Genomic DNA, 12,244 nt, shown 5'->3' with positions numbered 1-12,244 from the left:
TCACACAGATCAGGAGTGAAGTCATTTGATCATGTTTTGCCTGCAGGTTCAGCCATTCATCTCTTCACTTCACTTCAATCAAAGCTTTGAATTTAAGCCTTTGCAGACACACTGTATCACATTCTCCTAATGCTTTGGATAATTAACAACAAGCTTTCAAAATACAGCACTCTTAAAGACCAGGCTAGAACACACAAGTGTTATTATTAAAGGAGAGTAGAACATAAGGACAAACATTCACTTTTACGTCAAAATTTAAATTCAGACCCTGAGGATCCACAAACCTAAAGTTATGGCAGTAAGTTAGTACTTAGGTTAAAGCTTGGGCAGGACTTTGATGTGGGCTTCAGATCCTGTCGTCAGGGTCAAGTGGGGGTCAGAAGCCCTCATAGTATGGGGACAGTGGTTAGCACTTCTGCCCCACAGCACCAGGGACCCGGGTTCAATTCCGGCCTCAGGTGACTGTGTGGAGTTTGCACATTCGCTCCGTGTCTGCGTAGCTTTCTTCCGGACGCTCTGGTTTCCTCCCACAGTCCAAAGATGTGTGGGTTAAGTTGACTGGCCATGCTAAATTGCCACTTAGTGTCCCAGGATATATAGGTTAGTAAGATTAGCGGGGTAAATACATAGGGTTACAGGGATAGGGCCTGGGCAGGAATGTTGTCGGTGCAGACTTGATGAGTCAAATGGCCTCCTTCTACACTGTAGGGAGTATATTCTATAACAGATGATCAAAAGTTTTGTCAAGGAGGTAGTATTTTAAGGACCATCTTAAAGAAAGAAGGGGAGGTAGAAGCCTTAATGGGGATTCAAGACTTTCGAGGCTCAGCAGATGGCTGCTAATGGTGCAGCAAAGAAAACCAGGGATGTGGAAGAAGCCAGAATTCAAGGAATACAGTGTTACCACAGCATTGTAGAACTGAAGGATTTTACTGAGGTAGGGTGGGAGATAAGAATTTTAAGTTGGAGGCATTAGTGGATTGAATGCATCAAGTGTTGACGCATCAGGCAAAAGCAAAATACATCATATTTCTCCTTCTTCAAATGCCAAGTAGATGATGGATTGAGCAAACAAGTGGAGTAATATTCTGGATCAAAAGGTGATCAAAAAGCTGAATCCACTTTGTGAATGGAGCAAACTTATGATGATGGCAAGTTAAACGTGAGGTCATAGCAATAAACAGCACAATCAATACTGGCTACTACACACAGCATGTTGTAGGTTTAATGCTGGGCTTTGCGTCAAGGAACATCAGAAAGATCGCCAGGTTACTGCATAGCTTAATTTCCACACAGGCCAGCTCCCTTAAATTAGAAGTGCAGCCTGCAGCTTCTCGTCATTTGTAGTAAACTAATCATTTATTGAGTTACTTTTGCCTGCTATAAACAATTTTTATGAGCTGCCTCTTTTAAGACAAGTTTGGGTAACAGAATGTGAAAAATTAGTCTTGTGAACACAACTAAACATAATAACATTTTACAAAAGGATACAGAGACACAGAAAAGGGCAGTAAAATGTGTCTGGAATGAAGTGCGAGTTAATAAACAACGATGAGAGAAAGAGAATTAACTTACTATTAGAGAGAACAGAATTACATTCAGATTAACACCTGGTATCACAGCAATCACTGCACATCCTGCACAATATATATTCAAATTGCTGCTAATATGTGAAAAGAGCCATTTACTGGATCACAGGGAAATAATGAGGCGTGCACAAAGCAAGCATCATTTCATTGAGAACATGCAAAAATGATGACAGACTTTCTCCTCCCTGCCAAAGAGTGAACAAGCCACACACATCCTTTGTCCATGGGGTGAAGGCACTAAAGGATCCATTGTACCCCAGTCAGTTTAGCTAACATCTTAAACTGTGTTCCCATGCAATTAAACTATCCCTGTTTCAACAACAGGTGAGATAAATATCAAGTTGAAGGGAAAGTGATATGGAAGCATTGCAAGACAGCTATTTAGGTTTTTTTAAAAAATTAATTTGTGGAACATAGGTGTCACTGGCTGGCCAGCATTTATTGCCCATCCCTAGTTGCCCTTTGAGGGCTGTTGAGAGTCAACCACACTGCTGTGGTTCTGGAGTCTCAAGCATGCCAGACCGGGTAAGGACGACAGATTTCCTTCTCTAAAGGACATTAGAGAGTCAGATGGGTTTTTCCAACAATCGACAATGGTTTCACGGTCATCAGTAGATTCTTAATTCCAGATTAATGCAGGTAAGCAGATAATGGCAAGAGCGGAGGTCCTTAAGGTTTAAACATCTCATGAAGAGTCAGAAACCTTGCTGAGAAGGTTGTTCAGATGTTTTTATATGTCAGTGTTTGGTCAAAGACAACACCAAGATAAACAGGATGTTGTTCGTGATTCAGGCTCTTGCCATTCAAGAACAGGTCGAGTTCCCTCTTGGCCCAGCGCTGGGTCTCACTGAGTTGGCTAGTTTTGCAGCAATATTGTTTAGTTCCATGTTAAGTCTAGAAAATGTCTGCGCCTGAGAGGTACAGTAGATATCATCAGCATAGATAAACTTCCAAGACAGGATTGCAGGCAGATCATTGAAACAGAGATTGAAAATAGAGCAGCATGGTAGCAAAGTGGTTAACACTGCTAGCTCACAGCTCCAGAAACCCAGGTTCAATTCCGGCCTTGGCTCACTGTCTGTGTGGAGTTTGCATGTTCTGCCCATGTCTGAGTGGGTTTCCACCGAGTGCCCCAGTTCCCTCCCACAGCCCAAAGATGTGCAGGTTAGATGGATTGGCCATGATCAGTGCATGAGGTTATAATGCAGGGGAATGGGCCTAGGTAGTGTGTTCTTTTGGACAGTTTGTGCAGTCTGAATGGGTTAAATGGCCTCCTTCTGCACTACTGGGATTCTATGAAAAAGATTGGAGCTGGAACAGATCATTATTGAAGTTTATTTATTAGTGACTCAAGTAGGCTTACATTCACACTACAATGAAATTACTGTGAAAATCCCCTGGTAACCACACTCTGTCACCTGTTTGGGTACAGTGACGGAGAATTCAACATAGCCAATGCACCTAACCAGCACAGCTTTCGGACTGTGGGAGGAAACCAGAGTACCCGGAGGAAACCCAGGCCTCTGGCACTGAGAGGTAGCAGTGCTAACCACTGTGCCACCATACGGAAGCCCATTCAACTTTTTCCCCCAGTCACATCGCTCTGACCATTTGTCTCAAGAGTAATAGTTTGATGGTGAACAATTCAGTGGTTAGATGTCAGTGAGATCCTAAAACATGGGAGGAAGGTAACTGCAAGCGGGTGGAGTTCAAGGTCAACACAACTGACCAACAAAAGGGACAACTTGATAATGATGTAGCAACTGGACTCTCCGTCATGTTCTCTCTATGGTCAAGCCCATACAGCTGCAGGTTTGTTGCAGCCTCATGGTCTCATGACATTTAGATCCCAGCAAGGTGCAGTGTTCCCATTCATTCTGTACCATTCGCCACTGGCTGCAGGCAGAGGCAGGGATGAGAGGAGGGAGGTGGGTGCCTCCAAGGGCAAGGCTGGTGGACTGCAGCCAACTTGTGACTCCAAACCTGCATCCTTCCGGGTAAATGGCAGCATCTGACAAGGGCTTGTGTGGTTAGTCTTTCTATGCTGCCAAAGCAATAGTCTCAAGAGTAATGGAGGCATGGGGAAGAGTGTCAGAAGGAGGCTCGCTTTTTTAAAAAAAATACTGATTTACAGGACGTGAAATTCGCTGGCAGATGAACATTTATTTTCTATCCCTAGCTGCCCTTCAGCGGCTGGTGTGCTGCCTTCTTGCAGTTCCTAAGGTGTAGGTACACCCACTGTGCTGTTAGAGAGGGAATTCCAGGACTTTGACCCACTGAAAGTGAAGGAAAGGCAACACATTCCCAAGTCAGGGTGGCGAGTGGCTTGGAGGGAAGCCTCCAGGTGGTGGTCCCAGGTATCTGCTGCTCTTGTCCTTCTATGTGGTACTGGTTGTGGGTTTGGAAGGTGCTGCCTAAGGGACTGTGGTGCATTCCTGCAGTACTTTTTGTAGATGGTACACATGACTGCTCCTTTTGTCGGTGGTGGAGGGGTAAAAATCAAGCAGATTGCTTTGTCCTGGATGGTATTGAGCTTCTTCAGTGTTGTTGCGCTGCATTTATCCAGGCAAGTGGAGAGAATTCCATTACACTCCTGATTTGTGTATTGTAGATGGTGGACAGGCTTTGTGAGGTGAGATACTTGCCACAGGATTCCTAACCTTTGATCTGCCCTTGTAGCCACAGTATTCATTTAGATAATACAGTTTATGTTTTGTTGATAGTGGGGGATTCTGTGATGGTAATGCCATTGAATATCAAGGGGCGATAGTCAGATCCTGTCTTGACGTATATGGTAATTGTCTGACACTAAAAACAATGGTGCGGATGTTACTTGCTACTTGTCAGCCCAAGCCTGGATATTGTAAAGGTGCTTCAGTACCTGAGGAATCACGAATGGTACTGAACATTATGCAATCATCAGCAAACATTCCCATTTCTGAACTTAGGCCATTGGTGAAGTGGCTGAAGATGGTTGGGTCTTGGACATTATCCCGAGGAATTCCTGCAGTTATGACTGTTGGGGTCCTGGACCTGAACCCCAAGGTATATTATGAAGCCAGACTGGATGCGAACAATTTCCTATTTTTGGCATATAAGTGAGGATAGGATTCTTCATTCCAGGAGTAATTCCACTGACAAATTAGGGATGCAGGGAACCAGCACACTAGCCAGAGGTATGGTTTTTCAACATTGCCTGCCTCTGTTCCCATTCACCCAGAGCCCAAAATCCTATCCTTGGTGTCACATATTTAGACTCTGAGGTGGGGGGGGGGTCTTTCCCCGTCCTGACCGCCACGAGAATTGTATTGGATGAGGTTAGCAGACCATGCAAAAATCCATTGACCTCATGCAGAATTTTCCAGTTTTGAGGTGAGCACACCCATACAATCCCACCCTGGATCTCCACATCTCAGGAATGTAGAATACAGCCAGTTGGACATACTGCGTGAACAGCGTTGCACAGAGGTGCCCCCCCCTCTCTCTCTCTCTCTATGGATGACAGGGGTAACCTGGCCAAATGAAAGTGCCTCTAGTTACTGTTACTGCTCATGGCATAGGTTAAACTGTCACACATTGGTCAAAGGTTGCAGCAGTCTCCTCCCAGAGATTTGTCTCAATTGAATGAGCTGGCCTTACCTTCACAGCCATTAGTGTACCACTCGGTGTGTGACGCATCTTCTCCACAACCCCATACGCCCCGCGTCCCAGTTCCGAGAGTGGCTCCAGGTCATCAGCTTTCACTTCAAAATTCTACAGAAATAAAGACTTGGCTTTAATGCTGTCCGATAAGTGGGCCATCCAGAACAGGTGAATAAAAGCAGCACACACTGTGGAGGATTTGATGGTCAACACAAACATTTCACCCCGTAGCCCTGCCAGCCAGCTACTCAGACAGACACAGATATGCACAAGGTACACCAATGAATCCCACAGAAGGTAATGCATCATGAAGAGGGATATATCTCTAGCTGATCAGGGAGGGATAGGAGCATTGTATTATATTATGTCATACATAGAATCATATAATGCAGAAGGAGGCCATTCAGCCCATTGAGTCTGCACTGACCACAATTCCACCCAGGTCCTATCCCCAAAACCCCATGCATTCACCCTAGCTGGTCCCCCTAACACTATGGGGCAATTCAGCGTGACCAGTCCACCTGAGCCGCACATCTTTGGACTGTGTATTACAATGCTGCTGATTGGTGGAGAACATGGTCTGTCCACATAAATCCACCAGTATCTAGTGTTTATTGACAGCCGAAGGTTCACGGTATTATCTAATGTTTGAAAAGTGTTTCAAAAATCTATTTGGCAGGCAATGGGTAATCAAAACAAAACATTTTGGGCAAGTATTATGAACAAAATAATCTTGCCTTTCAAAATAAGGTGAGATTTTCTGACTGCTCCCAGTTAGCAATCAAGAAACCAATGTCAGAATGTGACACCTGAATTGTGTTGACCGAGGTTCTGTCAGCGGATGTTGTCACAATGTTCCTCACACTAAGTTAGATGATTGGTCAGGACACAAGTCTTGTGCTGTGTGATACACTATATATGACTACAATGAACTGGTTTGTTTCTAACATCAGAAGGATTCATTGCTGTGGCTGAGTTTACAATTAAATTGCCCTTCAGGCAGCGGGTCAAGGAAATGATTTTTGTTCAGATGCTGCAGGGATGAAGAGATGACGCAGCTAGGTCTGAGCTGAGGCACTGGTTAAGCCTACATTTAGGGCAAGGTGCCACCTTGGTTGGTACAAGTGATGAAATCCACACCAAGAATGGCCACTGGATCATTAACTAACGGAATGGCCATGAGCTCTCATTAAAGAGATTGCACAGTATCTTGGTAGCTATCACTTCAATCAATATGCTCTCCCAATAGTATTCAGCTGCTTGGAAGTAATAACAGTATTGATGTCAGTTTTAAATACTACTTAAAAGTCATCGCTTACAGGACACTATGACATTTCATGGTCATTGCTTCTGGAACTGCGAAGAGGGCCTGTACTGAATTTCTAGAACATTTTGTGCCCGATTTTAGTTTATTCAAACCCATTCACTTCAAGAGTTAAAATCGAGCACTTTAACAAAACTTCACCAACACTCGATTGACATGCATTCTGGAAATTCTCTGACGGTTTCACTGCAACAAGAACAGGGAGCTGACAAACTCAGCAGGTCTGTCAGCATCTTTCAGGAGAGAAACACGGTTAATATTCAAATCACAGACCCATCATCGGAACTAAATGGAGGGAGAATGGGAGAGCAAAATAAACTGCAGATGGCCGTGTGTGTGTGTGTGTGTGTGTGTGTGTGTGTGTGTGTGTGTGTGTGTGTGTGTGTGTGTGGCGGGGGGTGCTTTCTATGCATGGAATATTAAAAGAATTAACAGGGAAGAAAGGGGGGGTGCTTAAGATATAAGAGAAAGATCAAAATCTAAAGTTGCCAAACTCAACGTCGAGTCCCATGGGCTGTAACATTCCCAACCAGAAGATAAGCTGCTGGTCCTCCAGCTTGCGCTGGGCTTCACTGTGAACACTGCAGCAGGTCAAGGATGGGCATGAGAACTAGGTGCTGAATTAAAATGGCACGCAACAGGAAGGTTGGGGTCATGCTTACGAAATAAGCACAGGTGTTCCGCAAAGTGGTCGCCCAATCTGCACTTAGTCTTCCTCGTGTAGGGGAGACGCTACTGGGAGCAATGGATACAATAAACCACATTGAAGGAGCTTCTTCTGTTCTTGATTCAGATTCCATCATCCGCAGTATTTTACAAAGAAAGAACAAAGAAGAGTACAGCACAGGAACAGGCCCTTCAGCCCTCCAAGCCCGTGCTGATCATGATGCCCTAATTAAACTAATAAAAAACCTTCTACCCTTACCCAGCCCATATCCCTCTATTCCCTCCCTATTCATGTACCCATCCAGATGCCTCTTAAATGTTGCTAATGCGCCTGCTCCCACCACCTCCTCTGGCAACGCTTTCCAGGCACCCACCCCTGCCTGTGTGAAAAAGCTCCCCCTTGTACATCTGCCTTAAAAGTTCCCTCTCTCACCTTGAACCTGTGTTCCCTTGTTATTGACACTTCCACCCTGGGAAAAAGCCCCCTAACTACCTACCCCGTCTATGCCTCGCATTATTTTGTAGACCTCTCTCAGTTCTCCCCTCAACCTCCGTCTTTCCAATGAAAGCAATGCTCACCCCAGTCCAACGGTGGCACCTCCAGATAATAAATGCTGGCCAGCCAGTGAAGCCCATGTCCCACGAATGAAAAAAAACTATAGGGATCACCGCTATGGTGAAGATGAAGACATCTTTCATACTCAGGGGTTGGAATTTACTTTAAGCAGCTGCACACCAAACATTTTCTACTTGCCTTTAAACTTTTGTCATTTTAGTGTGTGGACTATTGATTCTCTTTACATAGTATTTATATACTGCTGCTGCCCCCTAGAGGTCACTCATTTCTATCGCTGGAGGAACATTAAAGACAGATTACCACATGACTGCATTGACCATTTCTGGTCATGTGGTGTGTGTACGATGTATTTTTCTGCAGGTTTCTCCTTTTCTCCCCCCAAAGGATCTCAAATTTGTTGAGATTGGATTCCCCAGCACAAAAGAGAGAGGTGAGAATGAATGGATAACTCAGTGTTGAAAAAAACCCTAGCAGCATTTTGAAAAAACAATTGTTGGTGGAGGGTACGGTCGGATCTCATTAGACAAATGAATCAAGATGGGCCAAGGATTCTCTCTCAGCCATTGTGAACTTGAACCACCTGGTTCATTTCCCATGGAGAGCGTCAGGACTTGATTCAACATCCACAATGTCACTGGAGTGGACCCAGGATTCCCGGCCCAGGCTGCTGAGGCCTGCCTAATGGTCCTTCCTTCCCAGCCCTCTGGCTGCAGTCAAGCTTGGGATAGTTCAGCTTGCCTGCCTTCATACCAGGGGTGGACAGCCTGCGGCCCGAGGGAGCCACATCTGACACATCTGGGTTCTAAGTGCGGCGGCCCACATTTTGCTGACCATTGCCCACACACAGGGTTAGCAGGATTCCACTGATTACTGTCCATGTGCTTTTTTTCCCTAGTGGCGTGACTGAAGTGATAGGCACATCAAGCAAAGGCAAGTGAAGAGAGGTGCATGCTGGATACACACCACATTGACTGTGAGAGCCCTGTGCTCCCTCTGTATCCAATCAAAGCATAGACATTTCTATAGTGTTTACCATTTGAGGTTGAAGACAGTTGTATAAATACATAAATGATTGATCATTTTCTATAACACGATATGAAATATTCAGCCATTTAATCTGATTCAAGGGGTCATGGTTAGCGAACAAGGCTGATTTTGATCTTATGGCCCCCCTAGAGGTGAAGGAGGGCCTCCCATGCAGCCCACTCACTCACCTATCACTGCTCCTATCACTGCTTTATACCATATCTGTGCGATCTTCCCACTAAGCCAGGGGAATTTTTCTTCATTTATTCAATTCACAGGATGTGGGTGTTTCTGGAAAAGCCAGCACTTGTTACCCCTCCCTCATTGTCCATCCCATCCTCTTACAGATATCCCAATACCATAAGCAAATGGCAGAGTGTCATTTTGGGGATGTTCATGAGGGCAGCAAGGTGACACAGTGGTTAGCATTGCTGCCTCACAGCACCAGGGACCTGGATTCGATTCCAGCCTTGGGTGATTGTCTGTGTGGAGTCCGCATGGATTTCCTCTGGGTTCTCCGGTTTCCTCCCACACTCCAAAAATATGCGGGTTAGGTTGATTGGCGATAAATTGCCCCTTAGTGTCAGGGGGCTTAGGACAGTAAATATGTGACATTACAGGGATCGGTGGGATTGCTGTCGGTACAGGCTCGATGGGCTGAATGGCCTCTTTTGGCATTGTAGATTCTATGATTAGCCTTAATCGCTTCTGCAATGCAAATTCACAGTTGTGACTTGTGACTGTGGACACACCAGGGCCAATTCTGAGGGGAAGTAAAAGTTTTTGCATAAGACCAAATTGTCCCCAGGAGCGGAAATCCCACGAACAATTAAAGTGTGAAAATATGTGTTAGTGAAAATTCTGACACGATGGTTATCACTCTCTCTCAGATCAATCAACCACACAACATTACAGGCCATCTGAGCAATTTCTAACATCAGGTTCAGACAAATTCTGTTTCTGCAAGAATCCATCAAATGAAATCCTACCATGTCTATCCTCCACCAACTCATTTGATTCCAAGGTGAACAGATCAAAACCAAAATGTTTCACAAGTATCAGATTCCTGGCTGCCATCTTTGAAATAACAACCCCCTCCCCACCAACACCACCCCGGAATAACTTCCCCCTCCAATCCACAGTGACAGAAGACAGGAGTGCAAAGACCTCATGAGAATTTCAACCTTTGATGGGAATGCAGAAACAGGACCTTCAAGCCTAAATTTCCAGCATTCAATTAAATCATAGTTAATCTGCCTAACTCTGCCCCTCTGTATTAGCCCCATATCCCTTAATATTTTTGGAAAACAAAAATCAATTAATCTCAGATTTAAAACTAAAATTTGACCATCATCATCAATGGATCTTTGCGAAACAGAGTTCTAAATTTCTTCCAACATTTGTACGTCAAAGTCGTTCTGCAGATATGCACATTGAAGGCCATTGCTTGGAACCCTATAAGCCCTGTAACGTTCTCCTTGTCTGTGTTAAGGATTAGACAGCCCTCGGCCTGCGTAATCTTGGATCAGGAATGTCTCAACTTGTTGAGACTCTGAATTGGACTTGTTTTGATTGAATTGGAATAAAAACAAAAAAAAGTTAGACTGCCCATTAACTCATTGGGTTCTTTTCATCTGTCCCTGGTGTGGGTATACACTGTAAACCGGCATGCAGACTACATGCTTATGTTTATTTATTAGTGTCACAAGTAGGCTTTCATTGCAATGAAGTTACTGTGAAAATCCCCCAGTCGCCAAACTCTGGCTGCTGTTTGGGTACGCTGAGGGAGAATTTTGGCATGGCCAATGCACCTAACCAGCACTTCTTTCAGACTGATCGAGGAATCCCACGCAGACATGGGGAGAATATGCAGACTCCACACAGATAGTGATCCAAGCCAGGAATCGAACCTGGGTCCCTGGTGCTGTGAGGTAGCAGTACCACTGTGCCACCGTGCCACTTATACTTGTACACAGAAATTGTTTCAAATAATGGAAAATAGAGTCCAGTTTTACCTTGGATAAATAGAGAAATGATTTTAAAAATTGAGTGAAGTGATGCCTACTGACCAGAACTAGAGTCTGAGACTGAGAATATTATGCAGCAGTGGTACATTGCCCTCCAGTGGATATAGCCAGTACAGCAACAAATATACCTACATCAAGGCAAATTGTGCGGAGGGTGTGGAGAGTCTGCAGAAGGATCTAGATAGGCTGGGCGAATGGGCCAGGAAATGGCAAATGGAATTTAATGTTGGCAAGTGTGAGGTGGTCCACTTTGGTAGGAAGAATGGTAGGAAGGACTATTACTTACGGGGCGAAAAACTGCAGCAGGCGACGGTGCAGAGGGACCTCGGGGTCCTTGTGCATGAGTCGCAAAAACCCAGCCTGCAGGTGCAGCAGGTGGTCAGGAAGGCGAATGGGATGCTGGCCTTCATAGCGAGGGGGATTGAATATAAAAGTAGGGAGGTCTTGCTGCAGCTGTATAGGGCATTGGTGAGGCCGCAGCTGGAGTACTGTGTGCAGTTTTGGGCACCGCACCTGCGCAAGGATATTTTGGCCTTGGAGGGAGTGCAGAGGAGGTTTACTAGGCTGATACCGGAGTTGAGGGGGTTGAGCTATGAGGAGAGGCTGAATAAACTAGGCTTGTACTCGTTAGAGTTTAGAAGAATGAGGGGAGATCTCATTGAGACGTATAAGATGATGAATGGGATGGATAGGATAGAGGTGGAAAGACTCTTCCCGCTCAAAAAAGACAGTAGGACTAGGGGGCACAGCCTCAAGATAAAGGGGGGGCGGTTCAGAACGGAGTTGAGGAGGAACTTCTTCACTCAAAGGGTGGTGAATCTCTGGAATTCTCTGCCCGTTGAAGTGGTGGAGGCTGCCTCGCTAAATATTTTTAAGAAGCGGGTTGATGGGTTTTTGATAAGAGAGGGGATTAAGGGTTATGGGGAGAGGGCGGGAAAGTGGAACTGAGCCACGAGAGATCAGCCATGATCTTATTGAATGGCGGGGCAGGCTCGAAGGGCCAGATGGCCTACTCCTGCTCCTATTTCTTATGTTCTTATTATGTTCTTAAAAGTTTAATCAGTTATAATGGTACCCCTTTGGAAGGTATACTGCAGGGATGGCTCTACCTTGAGGACAACCCTGCAATTTTGTCCAAAACATTTTTTAAAAATACGATTGATCTTCTTGTGGGCATCAAATTCATGCTTTTGCGAGTTGGATGGAAACATACTTGTTTGCCAAGATTTGGCGCCTGTATCAGTGATACTCATCTAATCACTGACCAAGCATTGCAAAAACTTCAAGTTATGGGGAGGAGATGACCTGGTGGTTTTATCATTAGACTATTAATCCAGAAACTCAGTTAATGATTTGCCATGGAAGATGGAGGAATTTGAATTCAATTTTAAAA

At 44.9% G+C, this 12,244-nt stretch overlaps 1 protein-coding gene across 2 annotated transcripts in view; it reads right to left on the bottom strand.

Moving 5' to 3' along the window:
* The window catches only part of map2k6 (mitogen-activated protein kinase kinase 6), a 107,461-nt gene that overhangs the window by 52,771 nt on the left and 42,446 nt on the right, over positions 1-12,244 (bottom strand). For both annotated transcript variants that reach the window (XM_080209189.1, XM_080209190.1), the window contains exon 4: positions 5,229-5,342. In XM_080209189.1, coding sequence (XP_080065315.1) covers positions 5,229-5,342 — 114 coding nt within the window. The remainder of the gene's footprint in view (positions 1-5,228; positions 5,343-12,244) is intronic.

Source organism: Carcharhinus amblyrhynchos, chromosome 21 (assembly GCF_965287045.1).
Source record: "Carcharhinus amblyrhynchos chromosome 21, sCarAmb.v2.hapA, whole genome shotgun sequence".
In the NCBI taxonomy this organism is placed as follows: Eukaryota; Metazoa; Chordata; class Chondrichthyes; order Carcharhiniformes; family Carcharhinidae; genus Carcharhinus; species Carcharhinus amblyrhynchos.
Note: the sequence above shows the minus strand (reverse complement) of the source record. Positions and strands in the feature narration are given on the sequence as shown.